This window comes from Parasteatoda tepidariorum, chromosome 7 (assembly GCF_043381705.1).
Source record: "Parasteatoda tepidariorum isolate YZ-2023 chromosome 7, CAS_Ptep_4.0, whole genome shotgun sequence".
Lineage (NCBI taxonomy): Eukaryota > Metazoa > Arthropoda > Arachnida > Araneae > Theridiidae > Parasteatoda > Parasteatoda tepidariorum.
In genome coordinates this window covers 19,365,028-19,378,635 of record NC_092210.1, presented here as the reverse complement: position 1 = coordinate 19,378,635, position 13,608 = coordinate 19,365,028, and the positions used below count along the sequence as shown (strand labels likewise).

The 13,608-nt window shown below is 31.5% G+C and overlaps 1 protein-coding gene across 2 annotated transcripts in view; it reads right to left on the bottom strand.

Moving 5' to 3' along the window:
• Nucleotides 1-2,448, bottom strand: part of LOC107436754 (SKI family transcriptional corepressor fussel) — a 99,114-nt gene extending 96,666 nt beyond the window's left edge. Inside the window, exon 1 of one of the 2 annotated variants that reach the window (XM_016048545.3) lies at nt 1,614-2,448. In XM_016048545.3, coding sequence (XP_015904031.3) covers nt 1,614-1,706 — 93 coding nt within the window. In that variant the 5' untranslated portion in view covers nt 1,707-2,448. The remainder of the gene's footprint in view (nt 1-1,613) is intronic. The other variant, XM_071183141.1, reaches the window with a different exon arrangement.
• Nucleotides 2,449-13,608: the final 11,160 nt, after the last annotated feature.

The following is a 13,608-nucleotide window of genomic DNA, read 5'->3' as shown; positions in this document are numbered from 1 at the left end:
TTAGTAATTTTATCACGATACCTTAGACCATGGCATAAAAACCAATTCTTCAGTTAAATTTATTTTCCAATTTTGTATTTTTTTATTAAATGTGTGGTAAGAAGAACTATAATTTTGAAAACCAAAATTTCCAGTAAACCTTTACCATATGAAAGGGAAAATTGCCAAATTGATGGTTAAAATACCGTATATTTAATGTATGGTTTAAATACTGAATAGGTTTTATTAATCAGAATTGTGCTTTTCTTACCGGAAATATTATGACCACAAAGTACGGTAATTTCATCAGAATTTTTTTTTCCGTGTAAGAGTTATAAGCATTTATCTCTCGGTTTTCTTAACTAAGAAATTTTAATTTAAAACCAGGATATTTAATCATATTTATGAATAAAAATGTTAACAGAAAGCAAAAGTGGTTGCGCACACATTAAATATTACAGAAATAATGAGCTTATCAAACTGTCGTTCAGTTTACAAAATTGTTAATAGGTTATGTCATATCTTTTTTATAAATGTTGCTGACACAGATATTTCGAATTGATGGATGGTAAAATATATCTGTAATCAGTGTGATGTGTGATAGCAAGAGCTGCTTTAGAAGTTATTCTCACAACATAATGAAATAGAAAGCAACTTAAGAACGCAAGCACGAAAAATAGATAGTCATTTCGGTACTTTAAGGAAGTTACAGGTAGCGTGATCATTGTCAAGAGAGAGAACTCAGAAATTTTACAGAATCAATAGAATTGCAACAAAGTGCTAGAACCGAAAAGAACTCGACCAGTGATTATACAGTAATATTAAATAAAATTATACTTATTATACTGACATCATGCAGAATAGATTGATTCTATAGTATTTTCGTGTTTTTCTCAATGCATTCCGTGTATGATGCTTGTTTATAGTACCGAAACGGCTGTATTTCTTTTCAACTACTCCACTTTTTACATGTATTATATTTATATATCTATACATAAATGTGTATGCATATATGTATATACATAAATGCGAAAAACATATATTAATGTTTGATAAAAGCGAAAATTACCTATGGTATTAAATTATGTACAAACGTTGTCTTTCTTTTCCGTATTTTAATACTTTTAAAACTTAACCAATTTTGTTGAAATTCATATGATATTCTTCAAAGAATATTTTTCTTGTACCAAATATTTATCAAATAAAAAGTTGAATTCAACTTGTAATTTCTTAGATTTAAAATTTTAGTGCAATCACAATTGTTTCAAGCAAAGGGCGGAGGAAAATTTCTAAAGAAACAACGAATTTCATTCATGGTTGAACAATTATTTTATATTTTATAGTGAATAATCCATTAATTTAAAGCTCGGATAACGTATATTTGAAGAGATTTCTTTTTCTTTTCCGTTTTTGGCTAGGCACCTGGGGGATTGCCCCTTTCCCCCTCTCCTTTGACACGTCACTGAAAACAAACAATACCCATTAAATGCATTTTGTCGCTGATGTTGAATCACAATTAAAGGCGAATATCATCTCATCTTATTGAGTTATCTCTCTCTATTAAAATATCTCATGTCATTATTCTAAAAGAAAAAAGTTACAAGAAAAAACTGCATAAAAAAAATTGTACTTACAGCAGTCACGTCTGGTGCAGGTGGTGGCGAATCTTCTCTATCCGTCTCAGAAGAAACATGTCCCATACCAGGTGAACGACTCAAGCCAATCATGTTTGTTTCAGTTGTAAAATAAAACACTTTTTAAATACTGTCAGTAGATTGTAGATGTTATTTAGTATAAAACTCTTATCAGTGATTCCATTTAAATATGCCAATATTTTAAGAACAAACTAGTTTAACATCAGATATTCATTGCAAGTAAAAGTTCATTTATATTTGGTTAAACGTTTTTAAGTGCTCATTCTGTTAAACTTTGTTTTGACGAAACTAAATTTTCTGTCAGATATCTTAAGAAGTGCCCACCGAAACTTCTATGATATGCAAAAAATTTATATCAGTTTACTATCGCTTGCAACAAATATCAAACGATTTCACGGATCAGAAATTTTTGAGAATAGTTGCAGTTATCGATATCGAACTTGTAAACTCTCTGTTAACTTATTACCCACGTACAAAATCTGCACGTTAACATGTTCCAACATGTCCTTAATAGAATATTATTGTTTCGTTCATCCGTTCACAGAAGCACGTGTCAATTCCAAACGAGGAATGAAACAGAATTGAACAAACTTATCCCGCTGCTCCTGTTTCTTCCATCCTCTCCCGGAAAGTGAGCGGGAAGTGGTGGGTCGGTAAATTGGGATTCCTTCCCCCCTCCCTTCTGTGGTTACAGTATAAGGTATGGGGAGGAGAGAAACGGAGAAAAATCAGTAAGAATTGGCTATCTATGCCTATGAACCCAATCAAATCATACGCCGTCCTAATCACGACTGCAGAGGATTATTGAAAAGTCAGTCGATGAATGCGCATGCGTCGTTGGTAGAAGGACGGTTTATGATTGGAGGAGAAGCTTGCCTTAAGGAGGGGTCGGAGATAGCTCAGCTCATTGGATGTTAGAGTGCATTGGGGTTTTAATAGATTAAGTTTCTGGATAAAGGAGTTTCCTGCTTTGGGACGGTTTTGAAGGGGTTGGGGATAGTTCGTTTTACAGGAGTGGAAGTTTCCCTTTCGATTGTTCAATTTATTTTGTTTTTGTTTGCCACTAAAATTTTTGTCCATGTTTCCTATTTTTCTCCTCGAGTATCTCTTGTAAGATTATTTAGTGTTTCGCTAATTATTTTTGGGGAAAATAGCTGAAAAGTATTAAGGAAGTTTAGTAACATTGATTTGTATTCTTTAAGTATGTTTTCTTTAAGTATTCTTTAAGTAATATCGTTTTGATAGGGAAAACTAGATGCTTTTTGATGTGTGTATTTTTAAAATCCTTGTCAAAAAATGAGGGCTGTGAAAGAATAAACTCATTAAGGCTCACAAATTAATATTTATGCAATGCAAAGAAGAAAGCACTTTTTTTAAAATCGAACTTAGGAAGATTGTACTGTAAACATCAAAACCTGTTGGGCTGCTGGAGGAAACAGGGGTGTATTGGAAATATCAGTTCGTTCAATCAGGTAATCAAACTGGTTTTGATTTTTTCAATGATTTTTCCCCCCAGCTTTCCTCATAATGATCCAACATTTCGAATACGGTTTCTGTTTTTTTCCTTATCTAAAAATTATTTTGTTATCTCTTATATCGATATTTTTTCCTTTATTTTTTGACGATGATTCTAAAAGAAAATATGTGTGGTAATTACAAAGCACCCAGTACACAGAAGAATCAGTATAACGGGGATTTAAAAAAGGATTGACCAAAGGAAGTTTTGAGATAAGAAAATTCTTACAAAGCTGGAATAGAAAGCTCTTAGAATTTCATTTAAGTTAAAAATCATTAGGCAGGTTCTTATATGGCTATGCTAGAATTTGATTTAAATTGAAAATTAGTATGCATGCTCTTATAAAGAAGTGCTAGAATTTCATTTAAATTGAAAATCACTATGCAGGTCCTTATAAGACAATGGTAGAATTTTATTTAAACTGAAAATCAATAGGCAGATTTTTATAAGGCAATGCGAGAATTTGATTTAAATTGAAAATCAGAATCTTTCAAAAGTTAATTTAAGCATAAATTTAAGTAAAATGCTCAATTTTTCTTTTCATTTTTGTATTAGATTAAAGGTTAGTTTGATCTTTAATGCTACATAATTTCAAAATGACACTCTCTATTATGATCAATTTTCAGATTCCTTGAGAAAAACAATTCTTAATTCATTATTTTTATTTTTATCGCAGTTCTTTTCGAATTTACATCATTTTCAAATTTTCCTTTTAATCTTTTCCATTTTCCAACTATTTTATGACGCATTTGGTCAGATTTAAGTAAACATATATAACTGTCTCAGAAATTTTTTTTTTCAATTTCATTTTCTTTTGAGCATCTTTTGAGCATTGAAAAATAATACGAATAGTATTATTTTTTAAATATGAGATTTGACGTACTTTCATTTTGTTCACTTTAGGATAGTACAAAATTTATTACTCTTCTCCGATTCCAAGAGCAAGTTTTTTTAGCTTCTATTACTGATTTCTGCTAAATTTTTTTTTAAATAATTTTTGTTGAAATGCTTTTATGTGGTCTTTCATAACATTTAGAAGGAAAAATTGAGAGACAGAGCTTTAAAAGAAAATAATATTGATATTATGCACTTATTACTATGCACTTTTTTATTTCACACTTTAGTTTTTAAATGAAAGGATTGAATATACTCTTAGATAAACTTTTGACAATAATTTCGACACAAAATCTCTAGATGAAATTTTTTTTCATTTTTCTTGTTTTTTTCGAGATGTAAATTTTCGGATATTTAACATTTGCTTTCTCATTCATGTGTTACCGCAGTGTATTTTAGGAATCCTCCAGAATTTTCGATCGAATTTTATGAAACCATATGCATCGTAAAACAGGATGGTACAGAGGTTAGTGCGGACGTTTAGTAAACAAGTTCCTCTCGTGAATTCCTGACTAGGACAGAGCACACATTTATTCATATTTCTTTTATTTTATGTTAAATTTCCTAATGAATTGTGTTAATCAACATGCAAAACTAAACCCAATGAGTTTGACAAAACTGAATTCACATTCTCAAATTCCTTTAATAAAAAAATTTTTTTTTTTCAATTTGACGAAATTTTTGCTCAGAGTATTTTCTAGTGAAAGATATCGCCAAAACCCAGGTAATTTTTGTGAAAGTTGATCATCTCATTTTTTTAGTATTTCTCAAAACTTGCCTTGTAATAAGCAGATGAATTTTGAAATTGTTATTGCTCAATTACTTTGTTGTATTCAAATACGTATGTGTATTCTGAATCGATAACTTTAATATGTAAAGAAAAAAAAAATCAATAAAACATATATGGTAAATAAAAATCTATGAAACTGAGAACATCGCGTATGAAAAGTTCAAAAAATTATGCATTTGTTAAGTATATGTTCATTAATTTGATTACATTTATCGATAGTATCATGACGTGACAAAATAATTTACATGCAATTCAAAGCACCGGTGCTGATTGATCAATCGCACTTATCCTAATCACTTACTTGTTTCATGCCCATTGAACGAATCAGTTCATTTTGTCCCTCCCCTTCTAAATCGAATAAAGAAAGACACGATCATCCCCGATTCCCATTAAGTAATCAAAATTTCCGTCACAATTGCTGCGGATCGATTTAGTTGATTTTTCCCATCCTTCAAAACATCTGCTCCGACTTTTTTGCTTCACTGTATCCGCGACATCAAAAAAGAAGGGAGCAAGTGCATGCCTCCCCATTTACTTCTTTATCCCCTCTTTTTTTTATGTAATTTTTCGCTTTTTCTTCTTTTTCTCGTTTAGTGTCACAAATTAAACGGCGTTTCAGGGGCGTGCATGCGCGTGTCGTGGCCACAGAATGAAAAAGAGATCCACTTTTAGGGTCGTGTGTTCCAACTTGTGACAACCCTCGATTATAATTGGACTCAGGTGTTCTTAGAGGTTTTGTAGTGCCGTGTGAATATGGAATCTTTTAGTTTGGATTTTTTTTTTAAATATACTTTACAAAAGTTTGTTAATTTTATGGGAGAAAATATTTCATACCTATCAACCATTATATAAAGAGTGTATGAAACATAATATGAAGAGCGACATGTGGTTTATAGAAATCGGTCTCTCTCTCTCTTTTCTTTTTTTTTTTTTTTTTTTTTTTNTTTTTTTTTTTTTTTTTTTTTTTTTTTTTTTTTTTTTTTTTTTTTTTTGAAAACAGAAAAACAATTAAAAAAACATAAATTTTAAAAACATAAAAAAATGTAGTTAAGGGAGCGAATAATACAAATAATCAAATAATGCTTAAATACACAAGTAAATTGAATACTCAAATTTCACGAAAGTTAACGGAATTGACGAAACCGTTTCTTGGTACAAAATCACTTCTTCAAGGAAGCGAATTTTTTCGAAATTAAAAAAATATTTCGTCATTCAATTTTTCTCCAAAAAATAAATGAATAAATAAATAAAACAAAATAAATGAAAAATAACTCATAGTGCCTAATGCATCGAACCTTTTTAATGATCACTTTACCGTGGGCACTACTTCGATGGATCAATGTCGCCATAACGACAACAGAAGGACACATAGAGTAGACAGAGATTTTATATCCATGCTTGAAATGGGATCTTCCTGCTTGAAGCGGGATCTCCAACTCCTTAACCACCATACAGAATGGTCGGCTTTTTTCGCCACTTTATTTTTGATCGTATAGTCTTTATCCTAGTTACGTCATTCCAGTTAAACAACTTCCACAATGCACTACGATGAAGTTTCGAGTTGAGGAAACATTTTCGTCATATATTTGAGAGTTCACGTTTCGTCACAAATCAAGTGATTTTGTAGCGAAATGATTCTCGAAATACAACTCAAAAAATACTGAATCGTCAAAAGTGAGAGTTTTATTTCTGAGAAAACATACACGAAAATTAGCTTGTCTTGGCTTTACTAATTGATTTTTAAAAGTACTTTTCCTCGATGATCTTTTGAGAAAAGGTAGCTCACGGGATAAAGTATTCACCACCCAATCATGTGATCAAGTTATAATCTCAGCAGTGATTGGTTGAAACGAATTCTGCTCCGGGTTCGCAGCAACCACTGTGTTGACGTAAAATATCCTCAGCTTCAGTGGTAGAAGGATCATTGAATAGAATCCATTTGCATTCGGGCTAACCATGGGAGGCTTTCGTGGATTTTCTATCTTTGTAACGCAGATGCGGATTATCTCCCTCAAAAAAGGACTCCATGAAGTTTAGTTTAGTTGATTATATATAAAAAAGTTTTTAAAGTTAATAAAGCATAATATTTATTTATTTATTACTTTTTGCACGTAGATAGGCTTAGTTACAATTAGCATTATATTTTCTTGACCATTTTACGAAATCATTAATTAGAATATCAGAACAGTAAAAGGTCTACATTTTCTTTCATTATTATATTAGCTCTTTAATTATTGTTTTAAGCTTACATTTTTGCTCTATTGAAATGTAAAATATACTTGAAATTACTCTACGTCGCTTTTTTTCTTTAAGAACTAACAATCCAACGTTGCAATAATTTTTGAAATATTAAAAAATTTGTTCACAATCATATTATATTTTAATTAAATTAAAACTGTGACTTTTTTTTTGTTGAAATTTTCATTTTAAAATAGAAGGAGATGTTTAAAGACTGATAAAACTTAACCGAACCCTATTAAATATTTCGTACAAACAAATGAAACGTATAAAAATAATATTTCACAAATAATATAAATAGCAGAAGAACTCTCAAAGTTATTCTGGATGCTTTTTAATTTTTGATGGTAACAGTCTTTTAGACTTATAGGCTATAAACACAACAATTAGATGTATTTATGATCTAATTTTTTTTCGATCTCTTTCATACAAAAAATGAATTTTTGATGTTATGTAATGAAGGTACACATTCTGCAAGTCTGAATAATTTCTGAAAGCAGCTATTTCAGCAAGAGAGAGAATGTTCGAGGGAGAAAAAAAATTAAGTGCCTTGTCCAAGTGGGTGACCATTAATGAAATTAGCCATTAAAAGAGTTAGAGAGAAATTCTATTAACCCGTTTAAACTGGTCGAGGAAGGATGGTTCTAAGTGTTTCGGTACATAAGCTTGGAGGGACCTTTGGGATCTTTGGGTCCTTCAGTAATCGCGGGGGCCTGTAATTAATGACCCTCGTTAGGGAAGGTTAATGGGACCTCCAGGGGCCCATCGTAGCAGATGCAAGTTCCCGGGGGATGAGCTGCGGCCGGTAACTGTTGATTGGCCGAGTCACTGACCAACAAATGAAATGCTTTTAACGGGATTACAGCCGGACAAAGCACAGAATTACAGGCTGACTTTTCCTCCAGAGATAACAAGGGGAGAACACAAGCTCTTCTTGTTTGCTTCTGGGATGCAAAAGTTTCTTTTTCCACTTCTTCACCCCCTTTTTCTTTTTTTCTTCTCTTTGTCTGGAAGGAAGGACATGGAAAAGAATTGCTCTTTTACTTTCGAAAGCTTTTGGAAGAACTTTTTGAGCAAAAAAAATTCTATGTATAAGGAAAACATTTTTGAGAACTAAAGTGAATCGAATTTTCAAAGTTTTGAAAATTTTTTACTTTCAAATGCATCGCTGTTCATTCTGAGTTGAACACTTAAACTGAAAGTAAGTTTAAAAAGCTTCGATTATTTCTTCTTTCCCCAAAATTAAAATCATTTATTCAAAAACTTAAGTATTTTATAAAATAAGACCTTATAAAAGTAACATTTATGATATTAAGGAACTAATATTAATAATTAAATCGGTAATCTTAATAGATGGTAAATTTCTAAAATAAGTAATATTTTTATAATGAATAAACAGTCATGAATATATATATATATATATATATATATATTTATCATGGATCGGTATACTTTTGCTTGTTTTATATTTTTACTGACTACTTTTGTATCCATCTGAAACTGTGAAATTCTTAAGATTTTCTTATTATTATAGTTCATCTTGTTATTTNTGACTCGATTGGGATATAAATATATAGTATGCATTTTTTTTTAAATTGAAGAATTATGTCTAGGTAAGAAAGAGATTGAAATTAACTAGAATTTTTAATAATCGTAGATAGTAATGACATCCAAAAACTGGTGGATAGGACTGGAGAGAATAGAGTTACAATTAATCGCGTTAAAAAACCGTCTGAAATAATAAAGAACCAGGATGTGGAAAACCTCTCATTTTCTCAGCAAATGATTAGCGTAGAATATCATGCTAAGCTCGAGAAAATGATAATTAGAGTTCAGAACAATTACCAAAAGTTTCCTCCCACTATGGAAACACTTTACCCTGACGGATATCTGTTACAGCAAAACAATACTGGTCCTCACAATTCAAGGCAAAACCACAAAACGGGTGGATGATCATGAATTAAAAATCTTAAAATGGCCTGTTTTATCACTGTAAAATATAGATGCTCAAGTCTCAGGAAACTTTCTTCTTTTTTGTCGAATCCATTTCCTGATAAATTGTTCCGATTGAACATTTCGTCAAAATGACAAAATAACCATCGTCACTTTTTCGAGGAAACAAATTTCGTCAAGAGTAAAGGAATGTTTTGCATTCTAGTTGCCATCGTCTAGTCTTCATTCTAGCTAACAATCTTCCCCAGTGCGAAACCGAGTTAAGGAAAAAATGCTCGTCACATATTTGAGAGTTTACCGTCACGTATTATCGAAATATAGCTTAAGGATTGCTGAATTGTCATAAGTGAGTTTTATTTCCGCTGATATCAGAATAAACTTGACAAAGCAGGAAAAAAAGACAGTTAAAAAATTAAAGGAAGAGTTGATAATGTGGATGATTTGATAATACGGGACGAAACAAATTTTGACACAATCAAGTCTCTCGTAGAATCTGCGACAGGATGGCTTCAAATGGTTATTGATGCTGAAGGAGGAAGAATAAATTACCGATATACTATCTGTAAAATATTGTATAAAGATAAGATATCTTGAAATTCTGAAAAATTCTCTTAATTTCTGAGTTCTATTCTTATTGACTTTAATAAAGCATATTTTGAAAGCCTAAATTTTTTTTCTCCGTGGTATATCATGACGGTGTCCACATGTATAATCTTTATACGGCTTAACCGTAAAATGTTTATGACGGTGCTCAGTTTTAAGTGTTTACCTTTTCTCCAAGAGTAAAAACAAATTATTTAGAGTGTCGTTAAAATCAATTAAAAGTTTAATTTTAAACTATTTATGCTATTTTTATGAAATTCATTGGCTGTACTTTAAAAACAAACAATTATTTTAAATATTTATAAAAATACTAATTCAGCAATATTTTTTTCCCTTAGAAAAAATTAACTAAAATTAACGAATAATTTCCAGCTTTTACATTTTTTATCAACCGTAACAATGCCGTATTGAAGCGATGTAATGTTTCAATTATTATCCCTTTGACGCGATTGGGATATAAATAAGAATAATTATACATCAATTTCTAAATTTCTGTAAACTTAGGAAAATGATTTTATCTATTATAATTTTGATTCGCTTCCTTTCTTTTGCGCAGATAGAGATTTTACGCAGATTGGAATTATATTTGTACTAAAATTAAAAAAAGTAGTTTGAAATTTTTTTCTCCATTCATATTCTGAATTGCATGAATAAATGATTTTGCAAATTAGCGAAATTTCATTGATGAATAACTGTTTCTCTTAGATCTAAGCAACTGCTGATTTGAAAAATTATTGTTTGGAAGTGCGCCGGGTTTGGAAGAATTTATCTTTAACGCAGAAAAATACACCGGAGTTACATAACCATAATTTTTTTTAATGCTGAATATGATATTTTTTACTTATTTTGATCTAAACTATTACAAAGTAATAACAAAAAGTACAAAAAATATGTTTAATAAAACTGTGTCAGAGGGTTAAATTATTATTTCCGTTGCGGTGTATTGAGTCCTATTTCCTATTTATGATCCACAAGTTAACGTGTTCGAGTATTGATCAAACGATAGTAGATTCTAGTATTTGTGCGTCATCATTCTTTCCCTCAGTTGTTTATTTTACTGCTGACGTTTGATAATTCGAAAATTTTACAATATGATTTTCATTTATAAAAAGATTGTGAATTTTGTGGTTTCTAAGTACTTTTCTTAAATTTAGATGTTAAATACCTGCTGCACCCAATGTAGATAAACTCGTGTACTAAAATCTAAAATTCTGGGAGAAACTATAATTTTTCCTAAATTAATACAAAATAATGAAAAAGTATCTCATTTTGCGGAGTATACTTGGTGGTGTAAACGAAAACAATAACTGGAGAAGGAGATTAAAATTTTGAACTGTACAAGATTCATAAACAACCTGATATTATTTAATACTTTAAAACAAATATGATGGATTGGGTGGCCTACGTGATTTGAATGAGCGATGACAATACAATAAAAAATTATATTGCTTTTGAGACAAACAGGAACAAGAAAACCGGAAGGCCGCAGTTGAGATGGGCCGATTCGGTGCAGTTTGATTTTCCTGCAATTAGTGAAAATAATTGGAGATCAAAGATGAATTGGGAATCGTTATGGAGAAATCTTCAGAAGAAGGCATTGGTCCACATTGGACTATCTGGGCAACTATGATGATGAATAAAAAGAATATGAAAAATATGCTTCATAAAAATTCCATTTCTCAAAGCTGTGGCCTTCCTTCATATAGACGTGTTGCGCCATTTTCGAATTTTGCTTAGAGGAGGACTTTTCCCTTAGCAAAACTTTTCTTAGCAATCAAGAACAACTGTTAAATTATCACAACAGCTATACGAACAACATATCATTCTCTAGAAAGTCTTATATCACACGAAAGAAGATACTTCGAAGAAAAACAAACAGTTAGTAAACGCTCAACTTCGTGAAATATGAGGCCACAAATCAATTTAATCCCCGAAAATCGGGGAGGCCATCAAAAAATGATGCATGAGTTGGGTTTTCAGAATGTTCACTCGCCATAAGGATCCTCAAAGGCGCCTTAAATAATTGAAATAGGATATCTGGAATGGTCTTATCGGGATTCTCATTAAAGGCAAAGCATTAAAAAGCCACAAGCGATCTGTCTATTGCTCCATTGTTGATCCATGATTTACGTCAGATTAACCTTATTGGGGGTGGAGTAGTTGGGACAAAAGGGTCCTGTTACTCTTATTGTGAGAGATCCCCAGTTAGCCGTCACAATGATGTCGTCAACGCACCCCCGCCTAACTACAGTCCGGAAGTTAAAAGTTTGTCGCAAGGCGTTTGTCATCCGGCCGATATTAATGGCGATATGGATATAGGGGTTGGGTTCATGAATCTGTGGTAGTTGATACGACCGGAAAATTGGCATATGGTCTCTATTCCAATTAGTGGTGGATATTATCACGATCACTTCCCCCCCCCCTTTTTTCCCGAGAGTGGTCGGTGTTGCCACTGATCGGGAATAAAGTAAGGTTGCTGTCTAATAATAAACTTTTTCAGGTAACGTGATGATTATATGCACTAATTTTTTGAAGGGATGAGGAGCATATGTTAATAGATCTTTTATTACTATTCAAAAAAGTATCATTATTATTTACAGTAAATAAAAATTTTAAAATTTGATTGTTGTAAGTTTTTGAATTCTATAAAAAAACCTTTCAGTCGCAATCAAGAAATTTCAGTCGTAGATACGAAATTTCAACATAGAAAGTTTTATCTTTGAAAATCCATATCTAGGTGACGTAAATAAACTAACTGTTGCCACCCAGTGAATACTAATTTAGAAATGCAGAGGAAATAATAAGGATGTAGAGCTCTAACTAAATTTTTTTATGAATTAATTTTCCTATTCAATTAATTTTTGCTCTCCAGCTTATTTCTTTAATTTTTTAATTCCAACTAAAGCCGAAATTGAGAAATTTTAATGCAAAAAGTTTTTCCTTTGTTCAACCACATTTGGGTGACGTAAATGAACTAACTGTTGCCATCCATTGAATACTAATTTAGAAATTCAGAGTAATAATAAAGATGTAAAGCTTAAATTTAAAAAAAAAATTACTAGTCATTCTGAATGAAGATGACTGAGTTTCAAGTTGATTTTCGGTTTACCGGACGTCGTGCCTGATGAGGTTAAAAAAAAAATAGTACGTGGAGTCCCTCCACGCGGAAGAAGTTAAACTTCGCAACCTACGACGTTAATTGTAGAAGAGTCAGCAGTCGTAGAAGGATCACTAGTTCTATTCAACGACTCTTTTTCCTGCTCCGCTCGCTTCCGTGCTCTGTAATCACGGTAATATTGTGCATTTTTCCCTCGTGGACCTCTTGAACCAGTGGAAGTGCTTGTGGTTGCCTCATCGTCTCGCCCTCGAAAATGTATTTATATTAATAATGTATGTGAATGCGTCATAATGTAATTTCAAAAGAGAAAACCTAACAATCATTTGATATTCACAAGAGACGTACCTTGACATAACCCTAAATCCGTCGCATTGTCCATGGGATTGTTTTCAATCATTTTTTACAATTGTTATCCACTAAATTTGAAAATAAAAAATACTACCCTATTAAATTATATGTGTATCAAAACAAACTAAAAAAATATTTATAGAAAAACAATACTTTTATGACTTATTATTTTTATGCTAGTGAGAACCAAAACAATATTAAATGAATGAGGGAAAACTGGATCCTACCACGTGATTTCCCGGCCAATGAAAATTTAGCGTTAAACGTTTAACGCAACCTTGTTGGAAGTCGCTTAAGAAGTATAACTTCAAAAAAACTTTGATGTTGTTTATCTGAAAAATTGATACTCAATTTTCCTTTTTGAAGTTATACTTCTTATGCGACTTCCAACAAGGTTGCGTTAAACGTTTAATGCTAAATTTTTATTGGCCGGGAAATCACGTGGTAGGATCCAGTTTTCCCTCATTCATTTCCATATTGTTTTGGTTCTCACTAGCATAAAAATAATAAAAGT